The sequence below is a fragment of the Rana temporaria genome, chromosome 5 (genome assembly GCF_905171775.1).
Source record: "Rana temporaria chromosome 5, aRanTem1.1, whole genome shotgun sequence".
Taxonomy (NCBI): domain Eukaryota; kingdom Metazoa; phylum Chordata; class Amphibia; order Anura; family Ranidae; genus Rana; species Rana temporaria.
Window position 1 is genome coordinate 337,004,533 of NC_053493.1, and position 24,400 is coordinate 337,028,932.

General features: G+C 42.8%; 1 protein-coding gene across 1 annotated transcript in view; it reads right to left on the reverse strand.

Annotated features, from left to right (window-relative positions):
• Positions 1–3,293: 3,293 nt before the first annotated feature.
• LACTB2 (lactamase beta 2) overlaps positions 3,294–24,400 on the reverse strand; it is a 38,000-nt gene continuing 16,893 nt past the window's right edge. Inside the window, exons 4-7 of the mRNA XM_040354393.1 lie at positions 14,520–14,698; positions 12,867–13,015; positions 10,289–10,370; positions 3,294–3,547 (exon numbers count right to left, since the gene is read on the reverse strand). Of these exons, the coding sequence (XP_040210327.1) occupies positions 3,504–3,547; positions 10,289–10,370; positions 12,867–13,015; positions 14,520–14,698 (454 nt within the window). The 3' untranslated portion in view covers positions 3,294–3,503. The remainder of the gene's footprint in view (positions 3,548–10,288; positions 10,371–12,866; positions 13,016–14,519; positions 14,699–24,400) is intronic.

The following is a 24,400-nucleotide window of genomic DNA, read 5'->3' on the forward strand; positions in this document are numbered from 1 at the left end:
ACGTCTTGCATGTCAACCAGAGAGAAACCCAGGGATCGAATCAGGAAAAAAGGTCGCTTCCAGGGGTACCCAATGTGGGCCAAAATGTAAACCAATATGTAGAGATGTAGGAGAAGAAGAGAAAGGCACATAGCGTAATACTGAAAGGTACCAATGTTTAATGTAGGTAAAAACACTTACATTATAAAAGGTGATCAGCGCTTTCAAATGAACAAAGTGGGAGCAGTGGAGTCTCGACGCGTTTCGCATAAAATAGTGCATCGTCTGGGGTTAACCCTGAAACTGAGCTGCAGCACGGTGGTTAAGACCACATAGCGGTTTAACAGGACAGGTTCCACTTAAAACAGGCATTGCCATGGTCGACCAAAGAATTTGAGTGCACGTGCTCAGAGTCCTATCCAGAGGTTGTCTTTGGGAAATAGACGTATGAGTGCTGCCGGCATTGCTGCAGAGTTTGAAGGAGTGTGGGGGTCAGCCTGTCAGTGCGGAGACTATACACCACACACTACATCAAATGGGTCTGCATGGCTGTCGTCCTAATAGGAAGCCTCGTCTAAAGATGACGCACAAGAAAGCCCGCAAACAGTTTGATGAAGACAAGAAGACTAAGGACATGGATTACTGGAACCATGTCCTGTGGTCTAATGAGACCAAGATAAACTTATTAGGTTCAGATGGTGTCAAGCGTGTGTGGCAGGAACCAGGTGAGGAGTACAAAGACAAGTGTGTCTTGCCTACAGTCAAGCATGGTGGTGGGAATGTCATGGTCTGAGGCTGCCGGCACTGGGGAGCTACAGTTCATTGAGGGAACTATGAATGCAAACATATACTGTGAATTAATGAAGCAGAGAATGATCTTCTCCCTACGGAGACTGGGCTGCAGGGCAGTATTCCAACATGATAACGACCCCAAACACACCTATAAGACGACCACTGACTTGCTAAAGAAGCTGAGGGTCAAAGGGATAAATTGGTCAAGCATTTCCCCAGACCTAAACCTTATTGAGCATCTGTGGGGCATCCTCAAACAGAAAGTGGAGGAGCACAAGGTCTCTAACATCCACCAGCTCTGTGATTTCGTCATGGAGGAGTGGAAGAGAACTCCAGTGGCAACCTGTGAAGCTCTGGTGAACTCCATGCCCAAGAGAGTTAAAGCAGTGCTGTAAAATAATGGTGGCCATACAAAATATTGACACATTGGGCCAAATTTGGACATTTTCACTTAGGAGTGCAATCACTTTTGTTGCCAGCGGATTAGACATTAAAGCGGGGGTTCCGTGGGAAAACTTTTTTTTTTTTCGTTGCATCTACCGCTCTTAATACAATTAGCATTTTACTCAAGTGTCTTATTTTTCTAGCCCTAAGCATCGAGATTCGGCCGTGAAGAAGTATTTATAAAAATCTGTCCTGTAGTGATCCATCTTGCTTGTGGGCACTGTGAAGCCTACAAGCAAATACTTCCGGCATGGGCAGTGTTGACGACGAGTGTTGACTGAATGTGCCTAATGAATCGTCTCCTGGGAAGCATGACGCTGCGCTCCCAGGAGACTTTGCGATCGAGTCCCAGAAAACACTGGGGCGCTTACGAAGTTAATGACACGCCCACTCCCGCGGGAGGGATACCCGGAAGTGCCTGGTATTCCAAGCAGAATAAAGGTACTGGAATCGTTTAAAAAAAAAATGTAATAGCAGATTTTAAATGTACCAAGTGTGGCGGTCTTAATCAGATACATTTTCTATTGAGGGTGAACCTCCGCTTTAATGGCTGTGTGTTGAGTTATTTTGAGTGGACAGCAAATTTACACTGTTTCACAAGCCGTACACTCACTACTTCCATGGTGGAAGAAAAAAAAATAGTATAATCGGATTATTCTGAATTCATCAATTTGGGGATACGTTTTCAGTTGATCTTATCGAAACATCAGAGAAATTTTTTTTTCCCCATTTATTTGCTATAGCTATACATTTATTTCAGCAAGTTCAAAATGGCAACACATCAATTTCAGTATAAGAGTTGAATTTATTTAAGAAAGGCAAATTAGACAAAAATATGTTTTTCCTGGAGTAAATTAAATAACCAATGCCATTTACAAATATGTCGGTATGAATCTATGAAAATGAAAGTGAAAGCCAAACAAACACTACTTATGTGATTCAATGAATCATCAAAATGTTAAAATATGTAAATAGCAGCAACATACATAAATATACATAATGCTCATATTTAGCTGCTTAAACAAGGCGGCAAAATAAGGAATGGGATAACCCTTGCCCTGGCTCAATTTTTTCTCCCCTTTTCCTTGACATTATAGCTTTCTGGTCTTTGGGTGAGGGTATAGACCTCTTGCATATCAGGAGGCTTATGGGATAGCCCCCGAATTTTTTCGCCTCAGACTTTTTTTTTTTTTATATATGAACATGGGTCAATCTCAGTTATTGTATGATATTTGCTACATGGTGATTTCTGGAATATTGTTTGCCTAGCGTACCTTCTAGGCTTTGATTATTGAGTGCTATATGGTTAGATATTACCCCATAGACCGTAAAGGTATCAAAGCATCCTCCACCTGGTTACCTTTCGCCTTTGTTTGAAGTTACTAACTATACCATAAAAGAGGCCTACTTGTCTCTGGTATGTAGGTTATCCGCCTCAAATTACTGTCCATCACTGGCCTTGGCATCTATTCATTGCTTTGAGAGTTTGCCACTATTCAATAAAAATATTGAGAAAGAAAATTTTCCAACAGCCCCGCATGACAGGGGTCGAACATTAGATCGACTCCTCTCGAACGTGAGCAGCCACAGATAGATTTAATTTCAGCCAGACCCTGCCAAACTGGGCCAATTTCAATCCATCTATGGCCGCCCTAGGTAAAAAAAAAATATATATATTATATATATATTGCAGCCTCACTATGCCATCACATGCAGCCTCTGTGCCATCACATGCAACCTCTGTGCCATCAATTGTTGCCACTGTGCCCATCACACGCAGCCACTGTGCCCATCACACGCAGCCACACTGATTTGCAGTAAATATTCATTATTATGTTTTTGTTTTTGTGTGAAAATCATGTTTTAATCATGGTTTTGTTCTTAATGGTTTTGTTCATTTTGCGCACCCATGTATAAATATATACCTATGTTTTGAATTTGAAAAAATCATATTTTATTTTTCCAATTAAGAAGGGTTCGGTGAATGCGTATATGAAACTGGTGGGGTTCAGTACCTCCAACAAGGTTAAGAACCACTGTTATAGAGTGTAAATGGCCCTATGTGACATAAAAAAATATTTAATTCTTTCATTAGGAAGATGCTTCCATTAGTAATAAAAAGAAACCCCAATTAAAAATGAAATTTATAAAATTACACAGCTGCAAGTGTAATGATTTGGAGTTGGGTTGGATGGTTCTACTGTGAGGCATCTTAATCAGTGAGCCTTGATCCTCCCATGCAGTCTATTCCTTATTCAGATTCAACCAATTGTTTCCTTGATTCACAATCACAAGCGACTTTTCCACTGGACATTAGGAGCCCCTTCTTGTACTGCAAATAAACACATAGGACCATTATTCAGATATCTGCAATATACAGCATCATCCGAAACATTTGAATATTCAGATGACGTTTTAAAGTGTAGCCCAAATTATTATTTTTTTAAACAGTGGGGAAATCATTTATTTTTATGCTAGACTATATGAGACAAGCATCAACAAGAAGGTGGTGCTATTTGATTTAACAACCCTTTATATATATATATATATATATATATATATATATATATATATATATATATATATATATATATATATATATATATATATATATATATATATATATATATATATATATATATATATATATATATATATATATATATATATATATACATATACACACACACATACATATACATACATACATACATACACACACACACACATATTTGAGATGATTATATATATATATATATATATATATATATATATATATATATATATATCTCAATCAGAGTTCTGCCCCCACAGCAAAAAATTCAGCAAAAAATTCAGCGATGTCTGCACCCCGACCTCTCGGTTGCTGCTGCCGCCATTGCCTGTAAGAGAAACTGGCAGTAAAGCCTTGCGGCTTCACAGCAGGTTCCCTACTGCGCATACGTGAACACGCTGTGCTTTCTGAATGGCCCGGCAGCAGTGGAAGGAGGGGGGCCGAACTTCCTGGTGAGGGCAGGAGGCAGATAAGCCTTTTTTGGGTGGAACTCTGCTTTAAAGTGATACAAAACAGAGAAGTGTTAATTGCCATAACATCATATATACACACACACACACACACACACACACACACACACACATATATATTAGGGCTGCTACTGATTAAAATTTTCGTGTTCGATTAATCGATTTTTTAATTAATCGATTAATCGACTAATTTCGATTAATTATAACGCACATACAGATCCAACTACTTTTAGCTGATCTCCTTGCATTGCAACTCTGCATTAGTCAGTGGTAAATGTGGTATACACTATATACAATCACCCGACACTAGTTAGTTTTCACAATCCATGACTTACTGTAACTTCACAGTTCACACAAATATGTTTTAAATTCAAACTGTAGCACCGACGCAAGTAATTTTTTCCTATTAAACTTAAAGTTAAACTAACTTTCTACGTTTTTCTTGAATTTTAAAACTTACCTAGTATATTGACTGTCATTCACTTTATAGTAGGCAAGTAGGCATCACTTTAGCCAGTCACACAGACATATCAGAGTGTTTACATTTTCTGGAAGCAGACATGATCGCATTTTATTGACAATATATCCTGAAGAACTGAACAGTCTTTCGCATGGAACAGATGTTGCCGATACACAAAGAATTGTCTGGACAAAACTGCTTAGGACAGGAAAACGATGGTTATTTTTGCCCCCTTCCCCTGATGGAGCCTGATGCATCCTCCTGCTCCACAGATGCAAAGGTACCTCAATCCAATGGGTGCAGTTTGCTCGCATCCAGCAGGGTAAGTCTCACTGTCCAGTAATGTCAAGAATTTTGATTGATCAAAAAAATTAAAGATTAATCGAGGAATTAATCTTTAATTTCCCCAGCCCTAATATATATATATATATATATATATATATATATATATATATATATATATATATATATATATATATATATATATATATATATATATATATATATATATATATAATTTATTCAGTTGTGTTAATAAGTTTACATACGCCGGCAGAATTTATGATTTCTTGGCCATTTTTCAGAGAATATGAATGATAACACAAACATTTTTCTTTCACTCATGGTTAGGGTTTGGCTGAAGCCATTTATTAAACGGTGTTTACTCTTTTTAAAATCATAATCACAACAGAAACGACTCAAATGGCCCTGATCAAAAGTTTACATACCCTGGCGATTTTGGCCTGATAACATATGCACACAAGTTGACACAAAGGGGTTTGAATGGCTATAAAAGGTAACCATCTTCACCTGTGATCTGTTTGCTTGTAATTAGTTTGTGTGTATAAAAGGTCAATGAGTTTCTGGACTCCTGACAGACCTTTGCATCTTTCATCCAGTGCTGCACTGACGTTTCTGGATTCTGAGTCACGGGGAAAGCAAAAGAATTGTCAAAGGATCTGCGGGAAAAGGTAGTTGAACTGTATAAAAACAGGAAAGGGATATAAAAAGATATCCAAGAAATTGAGAATGCCAATCAGCAGTGTTCAAACACCAATCAAGAAGTGGAAATGAGGGGTTATTTTGAAACCAAACCACGGTCAGGTAGACCAACTAAAATTTCAGCCACAACTGCCAGGTAAAGCCTCAAACCTTCTAGCACAAAGTCATCTGGAGTGATGAGACCAAAATTTTGAGTCAACAAGGCCTATGAAATTTGGTCAAAATTGTTGGCAAGATGAATGCAGTATGTTATCAAAAAATACTGGAGGAACATTTGCATTTATCAGCCAGGAAGCTGCGCTTGGGATGTACTTGGACATTCCAACATGACAATGATCGAAAACACAAGGCCAAGTCGACCTGTCATTGGCTACAGCAGAATAAAGTGAAGGTTCTGGAGTGGCCATCCCAGTCTCCTGACCTCAAATTATTGAGCCACTCTGGGGAGATCTCAAACGTGCAGTTCATGCAAGACAGCCCAAGAATTTACAGGAACTGGAGGATTTTTTCCAAGAGGAAGATTTACTATCTGAGAAGATAAAGAGCCTCATCCACAAATACCACAAAGGACTTCCAGTTGTCATTGATGTTAAAGGGGGCAAAAAACAGTATTAGGAACTGGGGTATGTTTTCAGGGTCATTTGGGTAGTTTCTGTTGCCATTATGATTTAAAAATCAATTAATCAGCGATTGATAATAAATGACTGCAGCCAAACGCTAACCATGAGTGAAGGAAAAGTTTTTATGTTATTCATATTCTCTGAAAAATGGTCAAGAAATCATAAATTCTGCCAGGGTGTGTAAACTTACGAGCACAAATGATTATATATATATATATATATATATATATATATATATATATATATATATATATATATATATATATATATATATATATATATATATATATATATATATATATATATATATATATATATTTATTAGTGCTGTCAAGCGATTAAAATTTCTAATCGCGATTAATCGCATTAATGTCATAGTTAACTCACGATTAATCGCGCGATTAAGGAGGTTCACCCTTTAAAACATTTTTGTTTTCTTATTTTTTTTTTTTTTTTATAATATTAAATTGTGTTTTTTTATTTTTTTACATTTTGATCACTTTTATTGCTGTCACAAGGAATGTAAACATCCCTTGTGACAGCAATAGGTGGTGACAGGTACTCTTTATGGAGGGATCGGGGTCTAAAAGACCTCAGAGCCCTCCTGTGCACTTCAAAGTATTCAGATCGCCGAAAACGGCGATTCTGAATACTGTGTACTTTTTTAAATCCGGCGCCATTGGCAGCCGAGAAACCCGGAAGTGACGTCATGACGCCGCTTCCGTGGTTTCAATGCGGAGACTGAATCAAAGCCGTTTACGGCTTAGTGTCAGTCTCCGCCTGGACACAGAAGGCGGCGGATGGAGGATCGGGTCTCCCGGTGGGACGGGAGGCCCGGTCAGAGCGGCGAAAGGCGGCGGGAGGGGGGGGATGTCCCCTCCCGCTCCTCCGGCATAACAACCGAGCGGCTTTTAGCCGCATCGGTTGTTATGTTTGGATAGCCGATCGCCCACTCTAAACAACGGTACCGAGATGATGCCTGCGGCTGCAGGCATCATCCCGGTATAACCCCCGAACGCCGCCTCGTTAATCGCGCGATAAAAAAAAATTGACGGCGTTAACATGGGTTTGTGTTAACGCCGTTAATAACGCGTTAAATATATATATATATATATATGGGCTTGATCCGGTGCATGTCCGGTGCGTTGGGCAATAAGAATTGCTCGGGCCTGGTGGCAAGCGAAAAAAGACCAAAAAGTAAAAAAAAAATAAGGTGGCACTGATGAGGCTGCACTGATTAGATAGCACCGATAGGCGGCACTGATGGGCACCGACAGGCGATACAGATGAGGCTGTGCTAATGCAGCCTCATCAGTGCCCATAAGTGTCACCTAATCAGTGCAGCCCATCAATGCTTATCAGCGCAGCCTCATCAGTGTCACCCGTCAGTGCCCATTAGTGCCGCCTGTCAGTGCTGCCTATCAGTTCCACCTCAGTGACCATATCAGTGCCACCTCATCAGTGCCCATCAGCGCAGCCTGATTAGTGCAGCCTAGCAGTGCCCATAAGTGCCATTTGACAGCTCCTGCACAACTCTGTGTATAGATGTGTGAATAAAAGAACTACAAGTCCCATCTGTCACAGTCCTCAGTGGGACACAAGTGTGGCGATGACACTCCCTCCAGCTCAGGAACCAATAGACTGTCTCAGACACAGAGCCTGTGCACTGCATCCCAAGCCAATCACAGCAATACACAATAATAATACATATACATTTTTATGTAAATATAGGCACAGATATGTTTTGCAAAAGCTAAATTATACTTCTAATGTTTACTTAGTGATTGTAGGGAGACCTTCCATCAAGATCCAGGCTGGAAGGAGGACATCCCGCTGCTGGCATGTTGTATAGAGATCTATGGTGATCTAATATAACACACTGCAGTAATGAGCCCTCCGTACAAGAAGCCGTCAGTGTGTAGATACCTCTGTATGGGGAGAGGGTGGCGGCTGCACGACACACACCTAGGACGGTTCACGCTCTCCATCCTCCAGGTGTCCCTTCATCTACAACCGCCATACACTTCCGGCATCTCCACAACAAAGCCGCATAGGACGCCCAAAACCAGCTGACCACCGCAGCGGTCATGTGATCGAACTCGGCGGGGTGGGGATTAGCACTGAGGGAAGGCAGTGAGAGCAAGCCGCGCTGTGAGAGCAATCCGTGCTCAGCACAGCACTGTCCACCAGAGGGCGCTGGTTCGAAGATGGTACGTGTATCCCGCTCCAGCAGGCCGTAAAAGCAGCGGCCTCAATTAATCGGCCAGCCCGACGCTGGTCCATGCAACTGCTGCAGTGTAATCCAGGCGCCAGGATGCAATTTCCAATCGCCATTGCGACCTGGCGCTGGGTTTTGTCGAGCCTGAAGATTATATATATTATATATATATATATATATATATATATATATATATATATATATATATATATATATATATATATATATATATATATATATATATATATATATATAATCACAGCTCCTGTAAACCAATATATGAATTTGTATGACTAAGTCACCAACACATTACTGGCCATCTACAGGCATACCGGTCTCCAGCATGGAGAAATAGAAATTGCCACCAGGTAGAGATAAAGAGGAATTTCTTGTAAATTACACTTTTAGGTAACATTTCTGGTCTCATCTCTTCTGCAGGCAAAGGATGAATCCAGATATTTAGATCACAGGCCTTTATATGTCAAATGCAGCTCATAGTTCTGTGTCTGTTAAAGCAGAACTAAAGCCGTATTTTTAAACGCTGTGAGCAGGCAGGCTCTTTAGTGTAGAAGAGACATGCAATTTCTCTTTTGCATTAAATAAGACCTACTTGCCTGCTCACAGTCTTCCTTGGAATATACATAAATATTTTTATCATAAGTTTTAAAGCACATATACAGCTTTCATGTTTTATTTTATTAAAAGTAATGCTCCGCTTTATTTTATTTTAAAATGTCCTGAAATTTAAAGCAATATAGAAGTCTTGATTTTTTTGTTTAAAAATAAACATGTCATACTTACCTGCTCTGTTCAGTGGTTTTGCAAAGCAGCCCAGATCCTCCTCTTCTCGGGTCCCTCCTTGGCGCTCCTGGCCCTTCCCTGCTGTTGAGTGCCCCACAGCAAGCAGCTTGATATGGAGGTACCCGAGCCGAGCCACGGCTCTGTGTCCATTAAGACACAGAGCCGTGGTTCGGCCCTGCCCCCTTTTTCACCTCATTGGCTAACTGACTTTTATTGACAGCAGGGGGAACAATGGTGCTTGCATTAAGGTGAAGAAACACCTCGCTGTCATGGGCCCTCCCCAGCCCCCCCCCGTTTTACTTACCAGAGCCTGTTCACCTACTGTGTGCGTCCCCCGGCGTCCTCTTCTCCATGGAGTCTGCCCGTTGACTGGATAGATCAGTGGGATGGATAGCAACGCAGCCATTGGCTCCCGCTGCTGTCAATCACATTCAATGACGCGGTCGACAGGGGGCGGGACCGAGACATACACTCTGTGTCTATGGACGCCAACTGTATGACAGGGGAGAGCGCCCGCAAGCTAAGCCCCTCTGGAAAGAGGTTCCTAGAGGGGGTTAGCTTTAGCGGGGAGGAGCCGAGACGGCCGCCGTGGGACCCCAGAACAGCAGGATCGGGGCCACTCTGTGCAAAATGAACTGCACAGTGGAGGTAAGTATGACATGCATGTTATTTTATTTTTTTTATCGAACCTTTACAACCCCTTTAAGCAAGAGAGTGGGTGTGAACTGAAAGATTACTGATACGCATTAGTAAGAAATCGTTTCCTATAACTACAATATAATCAGTATTACAGCCACATCAATAGCAATGTCTGGCATACACATCCAAAAGCATCATGTTTTACAGCACACAACCAACAGCCTTCTGCTGAATTTACATTCCCCTATGTTACTGGAGTCTAAATATTAAACAATAGCTTTTCTCATATTAGGAATATATTAAACTCACCTATTTTTCCTTCTCGCTTTAGTTTCTGTAGATGATGAGTAAGGTTGAATTCTGCAGCTGCATGTAAATATTCTGGAGTATCCTGTGGGAAACATGGTAGCTTTGTCAAACATTTTCTTACAAAAAAAACAAAAAAACAGCATGCTGTCAGAAAATATATGACCAGCAAGGAATAGTTTCGTGGCAAATTGTCTTTACAAACACAAGCAGAGTGTGCCCCCTAGTGGTCTCATTGAGTTGATGCATACATCTACTGATATAACAAAACTGGCTTAGTGAAGAAAAAAAAAAGGAAATAATGGGAGGGGGATTCTAATACAGACTACTAAGAAGCAATTGGAGGTAAAGGAAACCTCTTTTGAGGAAAATATAGATGCTGCTATTGTTAAACTTTGCTTTTTGTAAATAATACTGTCATACTCCTACAATTTCTTAAAGAGGAACTTCACCTAAAAAGGGAAGTTCTGCTTTTCAGGGAGTGGTATCTAGTTTTGTCAGGTATCCACTTCCTCTCAGATCACCTCCTAGGCGATCCAAGTGGACAAAGGGTACCAGAGGCTGCGGGTCCATTGAGAAAGTGCAATGTTACTTGTGCATTCACATTGGGAAGCCGGCTGTGAAGCATGTAGAAGTCACTGCTGGCTCACTGCTGGCTTCCCACATCCATGACAGAGGTGCCGTGGACCCGAATACTGGCGAGGAATGATCCCGGGTGAGGACAGTACTGGATAGGCAAGAAGTGCATGTTTATCAAATGTCAGCAGCATAGGCACCATTTGCATTGCCGATCTCCCCCTACTGCTCGGGTTTCTTCCTATGTTGCCCCCCCCCCCAGCCCCACAGTGCTGGTGGCTCGCCCCCCCCAGCTGATGTTTCAGGATTAAGAGTGGGGAAAGGGGCTAGTAAATATGTCATTTACCGGCCCCTTCCTTTTCGAAATGAACAGTGAACACACTCACTGTGTTCATTCATAACTGAAGCATAGTAAACTGTGTTTACTATGCTTCGTTTGTGAATGAATAGGAAGCTTCCCATTCATTTACTGTCCAGTACAGCTAAGGCTGCAGAGAAAGGCATGCATGTTTGAGCTTTGGGGTGCACATCTATGGTCAGCACTAGGGTTGTCCCGATACGGATACCAGTATCGGGACCGATAGCGAGTATTTGCGGGAGTACTTGTACTCCCGCAAATACCCCCGATGCCTAAATAGAATACTTGCCACCGCCGTCACTGCCGCTGTATATCGCAAATCCGCCGCTGCCGCGTTAATCACCGTGCAGCGAACATTACAGGCACCTTCAGTTTGAATAGCTGTTTTGCCCACCGCGCCGTGTATAGACACTCCCCCTTGGACGGATCTGTCCAATCCCGAGCAAGGGGGAGTGTCCTTTACACGGCGTGGCAGGGAAAACAGCTATTCAAACGAAAGCTGCCTGTAATGTTCGCCACACGGTGATTAACGCGGCGGCGGCATCATCATAATTAGGTATGGGGGACATGGCTGCATATGTTTGGGGACATGGCTGGATATATGTGGGGGGACATGGCTGCATATATGTGGGGGACATGGCTGCATATATGTGGGGGACATGGCTGCATATGTTTGGGGGACATGGCTGCATATGGGGGGGGACATGGCTGCATATGGGGGGGGACATGGCTGCATATGGTGGGGGGAACATGGCTGCATATGGGGGGGAAATGGCTGCATTTGTGGGGGGACATGGCTGCATTTGGGGACACAAAGTATCGGTATTCGGTATCAGCGAGTACATAAGAAAAAATATCGGTACTTGTACTCGGTCCTAAAAAAGTGGTATCGGGACAACCCTAGTCAGCACAAACAGTATTTGTAGATGCTGACTTTGAATTATTTTTTTCTAGAGTGAAGCTCTCCTTTAACTACATTCTGAGTAACTGATTTGCAAAAAGGATACATATCACTCAAAACAACTGTGCATTAATCTTTGTCAGAATAAAGCATATAACACTTGACTGTAATGCTGGCCATACATGGCTTCAAGTTTGGCCAATTCCTGCTGAATAGCCTTGTCTGCACCTCCCTGCTTGTCAAACTTTGATCTAAAAATTGCAGGAGCTAGACAGAACATTCTCAGTGACTGCAGCGAATCAGATGCTGTCACTGTTCAGGTATTCCGACAGCCACAGGAGCAACACCTGTCAGAAGACAATAGCTGGCAGAAGGGAGATTCCTTCATGCATGCTGTTAAATGTGGATGGGGACATTTATTTATTTTTCTCCTTTAACCCTTGAGGTTGAAGGAGATATATCTTAATGTGTGTGGCCAGATGTACAATGATTTCACCACACCATGTGTTTTCATTATACCATTTAATACAAACATGTATCCCATGGGTGCTCAACCTGTGGCCCTCCAGCTGTTGCAGAACTACAAGTCCCATGAGGCATTGTAAGCCGCTGATAGCTAGAAGCATGACTCCAAAACACAGAGGCATGATGGGAACTGTAGTTCCGCAACAGCTGGAGGGCCACAGGTTGAGCACCCATGATGTATCCCTTACTTTTTGTAGAAGAGCTCTTCTTTGTCATCTTACCTTGTACACAATTTTAACAAGTTCCATGGCAGTCAGGGATTTCCCAGAGTTCTCTTGCAAAACCTGCAAAATTTGTTGTTCTCGAGCCTGTCTGTGAGTAATATACTCCCGAATTTTGGCTCTTGCCTCCTGAATCACAGGACCATGACCTGCAAGTGAAGAAACACGGTGTCCAGCTGGGATCCAAATATCATATAACAATGATGTTCCAAAGGACTAATTTAACAGAAGTGTTACATTACATTTATGTACTATACAATAGATTTTTTTACAAACAAGGAAATGAAAGCTAAACTCTAAGCAGATATAAAAGACACAAATAAATGCAGTATACATAGTTATATTGGTCCAGCTTGGATCAATGTAACTATGGAAGCTGCTAGTCACTGAAAGTGATTGTAAAGCCAACCACACAACTTGCACCTACAGGTAAGCCTAGATTAAAGGAGTTAAATTTGCCTAAAATTAATGTCTGCAAGGTAGACAGACAGAATAGTGTAATGATTCTGTTAAAAAACAAGTAAATACCTATTAAATTCCTTCATCTATATCACCTCCGGCGTTCTAGTTTCTGTTCTCTCATTCACTTCCTGGTTTGCATCGTTTGTTCATGTAAGAACTACATTTCCCAGTATGAATTGCGGCACGCCCAGTAATTCACACCTCCTTGAAGTCTCTAACATGTAGAGAGCGTCCTGCCACACAGATGTAGTTCCCAGGAGGGGTGAGCACGTCACTGACCACCGCAGTAAACCCTCCCGTGACGTCACGGTGGTCAGTAAAATCAGACAAGTAGGAAGTGAACAGAACAGAGAAGAAATAGAGCAACTTCTGAGCAAAAACAAACAATGAGGAAGTGAAAAGAGGAATGTCTGCAGGTAAAGAATGCTTATTATGAAAACATTTTTTTTCCTTTACAACCCCGTTAAGGCTTACCTGTAGGTGCAAGAAATATCTCCTTAACCTACACAGTTAAGGAGATATTTGCTGAAAACACTGCACCGATGTTTATGGCACATGTGCGCCATAGACAACAGCGCAGGCGCACTGAGCCTCTCCGGCATTATCAATGATATATACATTGATACCTGGGACACTATAGATGATCATATGCTGTACATACTACTAGATGTTATACCTGGGACACTATAGATGATCATATGCTGTGCATACTACTAGATGTTATACCTGGGACACTATAGATGATCATATGCTGTGCATACTACTAGATGTTATACCTGGGACACTATAGATCAGGGGTCTCAAACTGGCGGCCCTCCAGATGTTGCGAAACTACAAGTCCCATGAGGCATTGCAAGGCTGACAGTTACAAGCATGACTCCCACAGGCAGAGGCATGATGGGACTTGTAGTTTCGCAACAGCTGGAGGGCCGCCAGTTTGAGACCCCTGCTATAGATGATCATATGCTGTGCATACTACTAGATGTTATACCTGGGACACTATAGATGATCATATGCTGTGCATACTACTAGATGTTATACCTGGGACACTATAGATGATCATATGCTGTGCATACTACTAGATGTTATACCTGGGACACTATAGATGATCATATGCTGTGCATACTACTAGATGTTATACCTGGGACACTATAGATGATCATATGCTGTGCATACTACTAGATGTTATACCTGGGTAGATCTTGTCAGCCTTGACGTCTAATAGCCTTTCTAAAGACTTCATGTAATCATACAGCTCCTCAAACACAGCTGTTCCTTCTCCAAGAATACAGTCCCCACTGAAGATTGCATTTTCTTCCAATAACACCAGTGCCATGTGGTCATCTGTATGTCCAGGTGTGTACAGGACTCTATAGGAAAGGAAAAAATAAAATAAAAATCACACCCCCTTTAGCATCTGATGTGTGTGTGTGTGTGTGTGTGTGTGTGTGTGTATGTGTATGTGTATGTGTATGTGTATGTGTATGTGTATGTGTATGTGTATGTGTATGTGTATGTGTATGTGTATATATATATATATATATATATATATATATATATATATATATATATATATATATATATATATATATATACACACACACACACACACACACACACACATACATACACACACACACACGCTATTTGTATTAGAACACAAACACATTGGGCTAGATTCGGCAATGAATTACGACAGCGTATCTATAGATACGCCGCGTAAATTCAAAGCTGCGCCGGCGTATCTTTTTTCTGTATTCAGAAAGCAAGATACGCCGACATTAGCCTAAGATGCGACTGGCGTAAGTCTCTTACACCGTCGTATCTTAGGGTGCATATTTACGCTGGCCGCTAGGTGGCGCTTCCGTCGTTTTCGGTGTAGAATATGCAAATGACCTAGATACGCCGATTCACAAATTTACGTACGCCCGGCGCTATTTTTTTACGTCGTTTAGGTTAGGCTTTTTCGGCATCAGGTTACTCCTGCTATTAGGTGGCGCACGCAATGTTAAGTATGGCCGTCGTTTCCGCGTCGAAATTTGAATTTTTTACATCGTTTGCGTAAGTCGTTCGCGAATAGGGCTGGACGTAATTTACATTCACGTAAAAACCAATACGTCCTTGCGGCGTACTTTGGAGCAATGCACACTGGGATATGTACACGGACGGCGCATGCGCCATTCGTAAAAAACGTCAATCACGTCGGGTCACCAAGAATTAACGTAAAACACGCCCCCTCATCCACATTTGAATTACGCGCGCTTACGCCGGCCCCATTTACGCTACGCCACCGTAACTTAGAAGGCAAGTGCTTTGTGAATACAGCACTTGCCTCTCTAACTTATGGCGGCGTAGCGTAAATACGATACGCCGCCGTAACTATGCACGCACCTACCTGAATCTAGCCCATTGTATCCAGCTCCATTTCTATTGCATAGCGCAAGTCAGTGATGAGACCCGAGTCTGCAGCTCTCCTCTGTCTGCCCCATATTGGCAACATCCATTAAAGTATGCCACAAGCAATTGTGTATTTCGCAGAGTAGAGTAGGGACTGGCCAAAGAGAGGGTGTTCTTTGACGCAGTTAGCCAGGATTGAATATGCATTGCAATATTTACCAAAAATCCCTGTTTTCATGCAAAAGTTTGCTTGAAATATGCGTGCAGAGGATTCATTCAGAATTTAACAGGAAAACCAATTTATATCAGCATATTAAATAAAGTAGTTAAATAATGAAATTTTATTCAATAAATTGCCCTCTTCTTATCTCTTAATAGGCCTGACTGCAACAAACTGAATTTTGACTGGTCGACACTGGTAATGGCATTTTGCACATAATCGCTCTTTGCATGGCAGCACTGAGTAGGCCTCTATAAATTAATGGAATTTACAGGACACTCCAGTGAAACAATAAAGTATCTTCAGATGCAGTAACAACTTAATTCTAGTGTAGGCTCTTTTGTTTTTGCATACACACTGTTCCATGTTCTTTCAGTGGGCAATTTTTAAAGATGCTGATTGGCTGCAGACACTGTTCAGCTGACTTTTCTCCCCCTAGCACCTTCGACTGTACAATTAAATTTTTTTTTCAATCCAGGTGATGTCAGTGTGGCCACCCACAGTTTAATAGTTAACCACTTACCCCCCGGACCATATTGCTGCCCAAAGACCAGAGTACTTTTTGCGATTCGGGACTGCGTCGCTTTAACAGACAATTGCGCGGTCGTGCAACGTGGCTCCCAAACAAAATTGGCGTCCTTTTTTTCCCACAAATAGAGCTTTCTTTTGGTGGTATTTGATCACCTCTGCGTTTTTTATTTTTTGCGCTATAAACAAAAATAGAGCGACAATTTTGAAAAAAATGAATATTTTTTACTTTTTGCTGTAATAAATATCCCCCAAAAATATATAAAAAAACATTTTTTTTCCTCAGTTTAGGCCGATACGTATTCTTCTACATATTTTTCGTAAAAAAAATCGCAATAAGCGTTTATTTATTGGTTTGCGCAAAAGTTATAGCGTTTACAAAATAGGGGGTATTTTTATGGCATTTTTATTAATATTTTTTTTACTAGTAATGGCGGCGATCAGCAATTTTATTTTCGGTATTGCGACATTATGGCGGACACTTCGGACATTTTTGACACATTTTTGGGACCATTGGCATTTTTATAGCGATCAGTGCTATAAAAATGCATTAGATTACTATAAAAATGCCACTGGCAGTGAAGGGGTTAACACTAGGGGGCGGGGAAGGGGTTAAGTATGCCTGGGTGTGTTCTTACTGTGGGGGGGGGGGGTGGCCTCACTAGGGGAAACACTGATTTTCTGTTCATACATTGTATGAACAGAAAATCAGCATTTCCCCTGCTGACAGGAACGAGAGCTGTGTGTTTACACACACAGCTCCCGTTCCCCGCTCTGTACCGAGCGATCGCGTGTGCCCGGCGGCGATCGCGCCCGCCGGGCACACGCACGGGAGTCGGGGGCGAGCGGGGAGCGCGCGCGCCTCCGGCGGCGCGCACGCGCCCCCTAGTGGCGGCTATACGATAGGACGTATAGCTACGGGCTCTCGCCCAGGAGAGCCGACCTGCCGCCGTATAATGACGGTGCGCGGTCGGCTAGTGGTTAAAGGGTCACTAAAGGTCACTGAAATGACTGTTTACAGGGTATATAGACATAATAGTTAACTGATTCCTTATAAAATGATTAAAAATAGATAAAAAAACAATCATATAATGTACCTAAAGTTTAGTTTAGTTTTTGCTGTTGTTTCCTGGTTCTCTGATGTACAGAGCCAGAGAGCCAATAGAGGACAGTGATGGTTTGTAAAACAAAACAGGATTGGTGCTGAGGGGTTTTAGACACACAGTAATCACACCTCCTTGATTATCAGGAAACAGACAACCAGGAAGTATCCAGAACAGAGAGGAATTACAGCAACATCAAAGCAAAAACAAAGAATGAGGACATGAAACCAGGACTGCAGTAAGGTAAAAGAAGCTATTTAGCTAAAAAAAAAAAATTCCTTTAGTGACCCTTTAAGTTGTGCATGGCCAGCTCAAGATTCCCATAGCTAAAACGATACCTCCAAATATGTGCCTGATCTTTACTTTACACCTATGTGTGCTCCTTATCCCAAAGCAAAATGTTTGTTTGTACCCTCTTATCTCCAGCAGCATATGCTTACCCATTCTTCACACCCCTGATGCTCTATTCAGCACTGGCAGCTGAAAGAAAATATCTGGTAACTCTGGGTATGAAGGGCCAGTTAATGAATGAATGAAAGAATGAAAAACTTATATAGCGCGGCACATGCGAACTGAATCGCCTCTGGGCGCTTGATGTTTCGTGTCTCATGACATCAAAAGAGCAGAGTTTTAATCTGTCTTCTGAAAGTCAGGTGGTTTTCCTCCAACCGAACGCTGGTTGGTAAAGCGTTCCATAGTCTCGGACCTTGAAAAGCAAACCTTCTTTCTCCTTTGGACTTGTATTTGGTTTTTGGTACCCTGACCAGATTTTGGTCGGTGGATCGCAGAACGCGATTAGAATTGTAAGGTTCTATCTTGTCGCAAAGATATTGCGGAGCCTTCCCATGGATGCACTTATGTGTCAGGCAGAGTGCTTTAAATACAATTCTGTCTTTTACTGGCAACCAGTGAAGGGTTCTCAGCGAAGGTGAGATTGATTCCCATGTCCTTTTCCCAGTCACCAGTCTAGCGGGCGTATTCTGTACTACTTGCAGACGAGCGATTTGGTACTTTGGGAGCCTGAGGTAAAGGGCATTTGCATAGTCCAGTCTGGAATTCACGATTGTTCCCACCACGACTGCTACGTCTTCTTTGGGGATAAATGGAATAAGTCTACGTAGTAGGCGCAACAAATGGTGCGATCCGCTGACTACTGACCCTATTTGTGCGTCCATTGTCATGAAGGTGTCAAAAATGACTCCTAGACTTTTGACTTTGGAGCTAGGGGTGATGCTTTGGCCCAGAATGGGCGGCGGTGTCCAGGTTGTTGCCAGTTGACTCTTTCGGCTGGCGTAAAACATAAGAAGTTCTGTTTTGGAACTGTTGAGTTTAAGATAACTCTTAGTCATCCAGTTTTCTATCGAAAAGAGAGACATTTCTCTAAACTGAGATGATGATCCTTTTTGTTGCAGATGCGAAAATACAATTGCGTATCGTCTGCATAAAAAGTGATAAAGTAGTTCTTGGCTACTGATAATATCAAAGAGAGGGCGAAGATGGATGTTGAACAGTACCGGTGACAGGGGGGATCCTTGGGGGACTCCACATGGCACCGTGCATTTTTCCGACGTGAAAGATCCCAGTTTCACTGTTTGTGATCGGTTTTCAAGAAAGGAGGAAAACCATGGTAAATCACCTTCTGCGATTCTGGCTACCTCGGCCAGTCGCATCAGTAACATTTTGTGGTCTACTGTGTCAAAGGCTGCGCTTAGGTCCAGCAGAACCAGGAGACAGGATTCTCCCTCGTCTGCGGCCTCGAGGGCATCGTCCCATATTTTGAGTAAGGCCGTTTCTGTCCCGTGTCCGGGACGGAAACCTGATTGAAATGGATCGAGTAGATTGTGGGTATCCAGATGCTGTTGCAGCTGTTGTACCACTATTTTCTCCATTATCTTGGAGAGAATATTTAGGCCTGTTATGGGGCGGCGGTGAGTTGGGTCCTTGGGATCCAAGTTAGGTTTTTTCAAGATGGGCTGGATTGTGCCCTCTTTCAGCAGGGAAGGCACTATGCCTTCCTTAAATGACTGATTTATAAGCTATGTGATGGAAGGCGCCAGAATGTCGGCGCATTCCTTCAGCAGCTTGGTGGGAATGATGTCATTGGGTGCTGTGCTGTTCCGCAACGCACAAATTATATTTTTGGTGGTATCGATGGAGATGGGTTCCAGAGTGAACTTAGTTGATTGTAGAAGGTTTCTGTTGGTGTTTTGTGGTTGATTGAAGAGGGGGCTGAGGGGGGTATTATTTTGCAGAATACTTACCCGGATTCTTTTGATTTTGTCGATGAAGAAATCCGATAGTTCATTACAGAACTCTTGGGTGTCTGAATTGGGGACTTCAAGACATCCCGGATTCATGGTCTGGGTGACCATCTTGAAGAGTTCTCGGGGGCGGTTCATGGCGCTGTTAATCATCATAGAAAAATGATGTTTCTTGGCTTTGAAGATTTCTTTATGATATTGTGTTGTTATTGCCTTGTAGATGATGAGGTGATCTTCTGAAGGGCTTCTTTTCCAGGCGGCTTCCGCCCTTCTGCGCTCTTGCTTCAGTAGGGACAGCTGGTTGTTGAACCAGCCGGACTATTTTTTCCGGATGCGGACTTTGCGTTTCGGTGCTACTAAGTCGGCTGATTGTAGCAGAGCTGCATTTATGGCATCCAGTGTATCTGAGGCTGTTAACTGAGGATGAATAGTTTCGATTCGGTTTCCCAAGGTAGATTTGAAGAGTTCCGAATGGAGCTTCTTCTGAGATCTAGCCCAGTGTATTGTCACCGGCTTGGGTGCTTTTATAACTGGTGGAATTTTGGAAATTATGAAACTAATTGCATGGTGGTCTGTCCATGGCAAAGGTTCATTTCCCAAAATGTTTATTTTCAGATTTTGTCTGAAAATTAGGTCGAGTGTGTGACCTGAAGCATGCATGGGTCCGCATATAAGTTGCTGTAGTCCTAACCCTTCCAGGTGGTCGATGCAGGCATCCGCAATGGGATCCTGTGAGGAGTTGGCCCACAGATTGAAGTCCCCGAGCAGCAAAAGATGTTTGCTGTTAAGGGTATAAGTGGATATGAACTCCGTTAATGATGGTAGAAGCTGCGATTTTGGCCCGGGTGGCCTATAGCAGAGGAGAATGTGAGCAGTCTCCTGGGGGTTTGTTTGCAGTTGAAGAGTAAGGGTTTCCATAAATGGAAGAGGATTTTGAAGGACCGGCTTAGTGATTGCAATATGAAACTTATGGATCACCGCCAGGCCTCCTCCTCTTTGCCCTATTCTGTTTTCCGTTATAATTCGATAATTTTCTGGCACCAATTCTCCAAGAATGGTGTTGCAGTCGTCTGAGAGCCAGCTTTCTGTGATAAAGAGGCAGTCTAGATCGTTTTGTAGTAAGAAATCGTGGATTTCTGATCGGTGTTTTACTGCCGATCTTGTGTTGATCAAAGCACATGATATGTGCTTGAGCTGGGTTAAATGGTTGAAATTTTTGATGGTCGATCGTTGATCGAATCTCAAAAGTTGGTCTATTTTTAAGGCCTTTTTGGTGACGGCTGGTAATACTGTTGCGAATTGTCTCAGACCCCAAATCGTTTCTGCAGAGTATCGCAGTTTAACCATTGTTGCCAGTCACTGGGGGGGGGGGGGGGATTAATTGCAATAGAGGGAAGATTCGCTGAATCCTCTCGCTTGGCCTTGGTCCAGAGGAAGGCAAAAAAACCCTGGCAGTGCTAAGCCAATTTGCTGCCGCAGGGAAAAAAATTCCTTCCTGATCCCTGAAAGGCGATCGGACGAAACCCTGGATCAAGTACTGTTTGGAATGGGAGGGGGAAGGGGGGGAAGAAGGGTGTCACTGTAGCTGAGGAGTACCAAGATGGCCGCCGACCGGGCCACAGGCCTCAGGTTTGGGGGCTGTTTGGCTTGGTGGGTATGAGCTGGTTGTTAATCCAGGGGAGGATGGGATCCTCCAGGGATAGGGGGATGATCCCTGACAATTCCAGGAAAATGTCCAGGCTGTCAGTGCTCCTTTTTGCGGCGCGCCGCTAGGCCGCGGCTGAAGCCGCAGTCTTTCCTAATTGCGGCGGCCGTGAATAAGGCCTGGTCTGGCGCGGATGCGGGAAAGAGCCGCAGATCGCCAGAAAAAAGCGCTGCTATGCGCGGCGGGTGGCCGGGGTGATTATGGGTGACTGATTGGGGTGCATGTGGCTCTAAGAGAAGGTAAACAGCCGCAATTTGGATCGCTGGAGTGGCTGTCCTGAAAAGGACGGTCACTAGCGATTCCTGGGGGTGGAAAGATGGCCCTGAAAGACAGGGTCTTACCTGAAGAAAGGGGCCCACGAAGGGAAGGAAGGAGCCGGTCCTATGGGCTGCAAGTTGATTCATGCAGCAAAGATTGTAGGAGCCTGTCTGCGGTGTCTAGCTGGCTATCTGTCTGGTCCCTGGAGAGAGCAGACTCGTCGGGAAGCGTCCTACTCCCTCACTGAACTGACAATGCTGTCACAATCCACACAGAGCCTAATGCCGCGTACACACGATCGGTTTGTCTGATGAAAACGGTCTGATGGACCGTTTTCATCAGACTAACCGATCGTGTGTGGGCCCCATCGGTTATTTATCCATCGGTTAAAAAAATAGGAACTTGTTTTAAAATTATCTGATGGTTAACCACTTCCAGACCTGCGCACGACGATGTACGTCCTATTTTTAAAGACGGATATCTCGGTAACGGCAGCAGCTGCTGTCACAACCGAGGTATCCATCTTTAGTGTGCGCGGTCTGGAATCCGATAATGGCGGTCTCCGCGAGATCGCCGTTATCGGTGGCGGGAGAGGGCCCCCCCCCCCCTCCCGCCGCTCTCCGCCACTTACCGGAGCCGTCGGTAGCGGCGGAGGGGATCGGATGCTGTCGGCTGGTGAGCGGGGACGAGACTGAAGGAAAAATCTCCTTCGCCCGTCCCCATAGCTCGGCTGGGCGGAAGTGACGTCAAAACGTCAGTCCCGCCCAGCCTCTTAAAGAGACAAATTTTTTTTTTGGTCATTTGAAAAAATGACATTTTTTATTTTTTTTCTATTTTTTGCATTTAAGCCCAAATATGAGATCTGAGGTCTTTTTGACCCCAGATCTCATATTTAAGAGGACCTGTCATGCTTTTTTCTATTACAAGGGATGTTTACATTCCTTGTAATAGGAATAAAAGTGATAATTTATTTATTTATTTATTTATTTTTTTCAGTGTTAAAAATTCTAAAATAAATAAAAATAAATGCGAAAAGCAAAAAAAATTTTTTTTAAAGCGCCCCGTCCCGACGAGCTCGCGCGTAGAAGCGAACGCATACGCGAGTAGCGCCGACATATGAAAACGGTATTCAAGCCACACAAGTGAGGTATCGCCGCGATCGTTAGAGCGAGAGCAATAATTTTAGCCTTAGGCCTACTCTGTAACTCAAAAAATGCAACCTGTAGAATTTTTTAAACGTCGCCTATCAAGATTTTTAAGGGTAAAAGTTTGACGCCATGCCACGAGCGGGCGCAATTTTTAAGCGTGACATGTTGGGCATCATTTTACTCGGCGTAACATTATCTTTCAAAATATATAAAACAATTGGGCCAAATTTATTGTTGTCTTATTTTTTAATTCAAAAAAGTGAATTTTTTCCAAAAAAAGTGCGCTTGTAAGACCGCTGCGCAAATACGGTGTGACAAAAAGTATTGGAATGACCACTATTTTATTCTCTAGGGTGTTAGAAAAAAAAATATATAATGTTTGGGGGTTTTAAGTAATTTTCTAGCAGAAAAAAATGTTTTAGTCTTGCAAACACCGAATCTGAAAAACACCTAAGGTCTGGAAGTGGTTAACTAACCGATAGAAAAAAACGATTGTCTGTGGGCACGTCCATCGGTTAAAAATCCACGCATGCTCAGAATCAAGTCGACGCATGCTCGGAAGCAGTGAACTTCATTTTTTTCAGCACGTCGTCGTGTTTTACGTCACCGCATTCTGAAACGATCGTTTTTTTAACCGATGGTGTGTAGGCACGACTGGTGAAAGTCAGCTTCATCGGATATCTGATGAAAAAATCCATCAGACCCTTTTCATCGGATGAACCGATCGTGTGTACAGGGCATAACATTCACTCCCATGAACTGAGTTATTAGCGTAGGTAGCGTTTAGAAAAAAAATTATCAGGAGGAAGATGGAGTTTGAAAAATAAATTTTTTTAGTAAATTTGCATATTTTTGCATATAATTAGCATACATAGTGATTCCAGCTGTTACAGATGCAGTCACCTACATAGCACCATGATATATCTCCTGTAGTCTTGCTCCAAACTTCACAGGTACTGGGAGGGTTTGATTTTGACGTTTAATGGCGTCTTTGGTACAAACCTGGTGGCTGATCTTCAGACATGTATGTATCCTGGGATATTCCCCTGATGAAAACACATCACTTGCCATTCATGGATCCTTGTGGCTCATAAAAGAATAGCTATAAAATGGATGTTCTCAATCCCTCTCCCAGCGGGCAAGTAGATTTGTGAACAGAACAGATGTAATGGCTTTGAGAGGTATACTTATCTTTACAATGTCAATTTGACAATATATGGTCACATTTGGCATCTTGGTGATTTAATTGCTTTATTTAACAACTTCTACTTGCTCTAGAGCCCTTTCACACGAAGCTGCGGGCAGTTTTAGCGCTTTACCGCTGTTTTAGCGGCGCTATTCGGCCACTAGCAGGACGCTTTTAACCCCCGCTAGCGGCCGAAAGAGTTAAATGTGCCTGTGTAACACCGCTGCCGAAGCTCTTTGCAGGCGCTTCGGCAGCGTCACCCATTC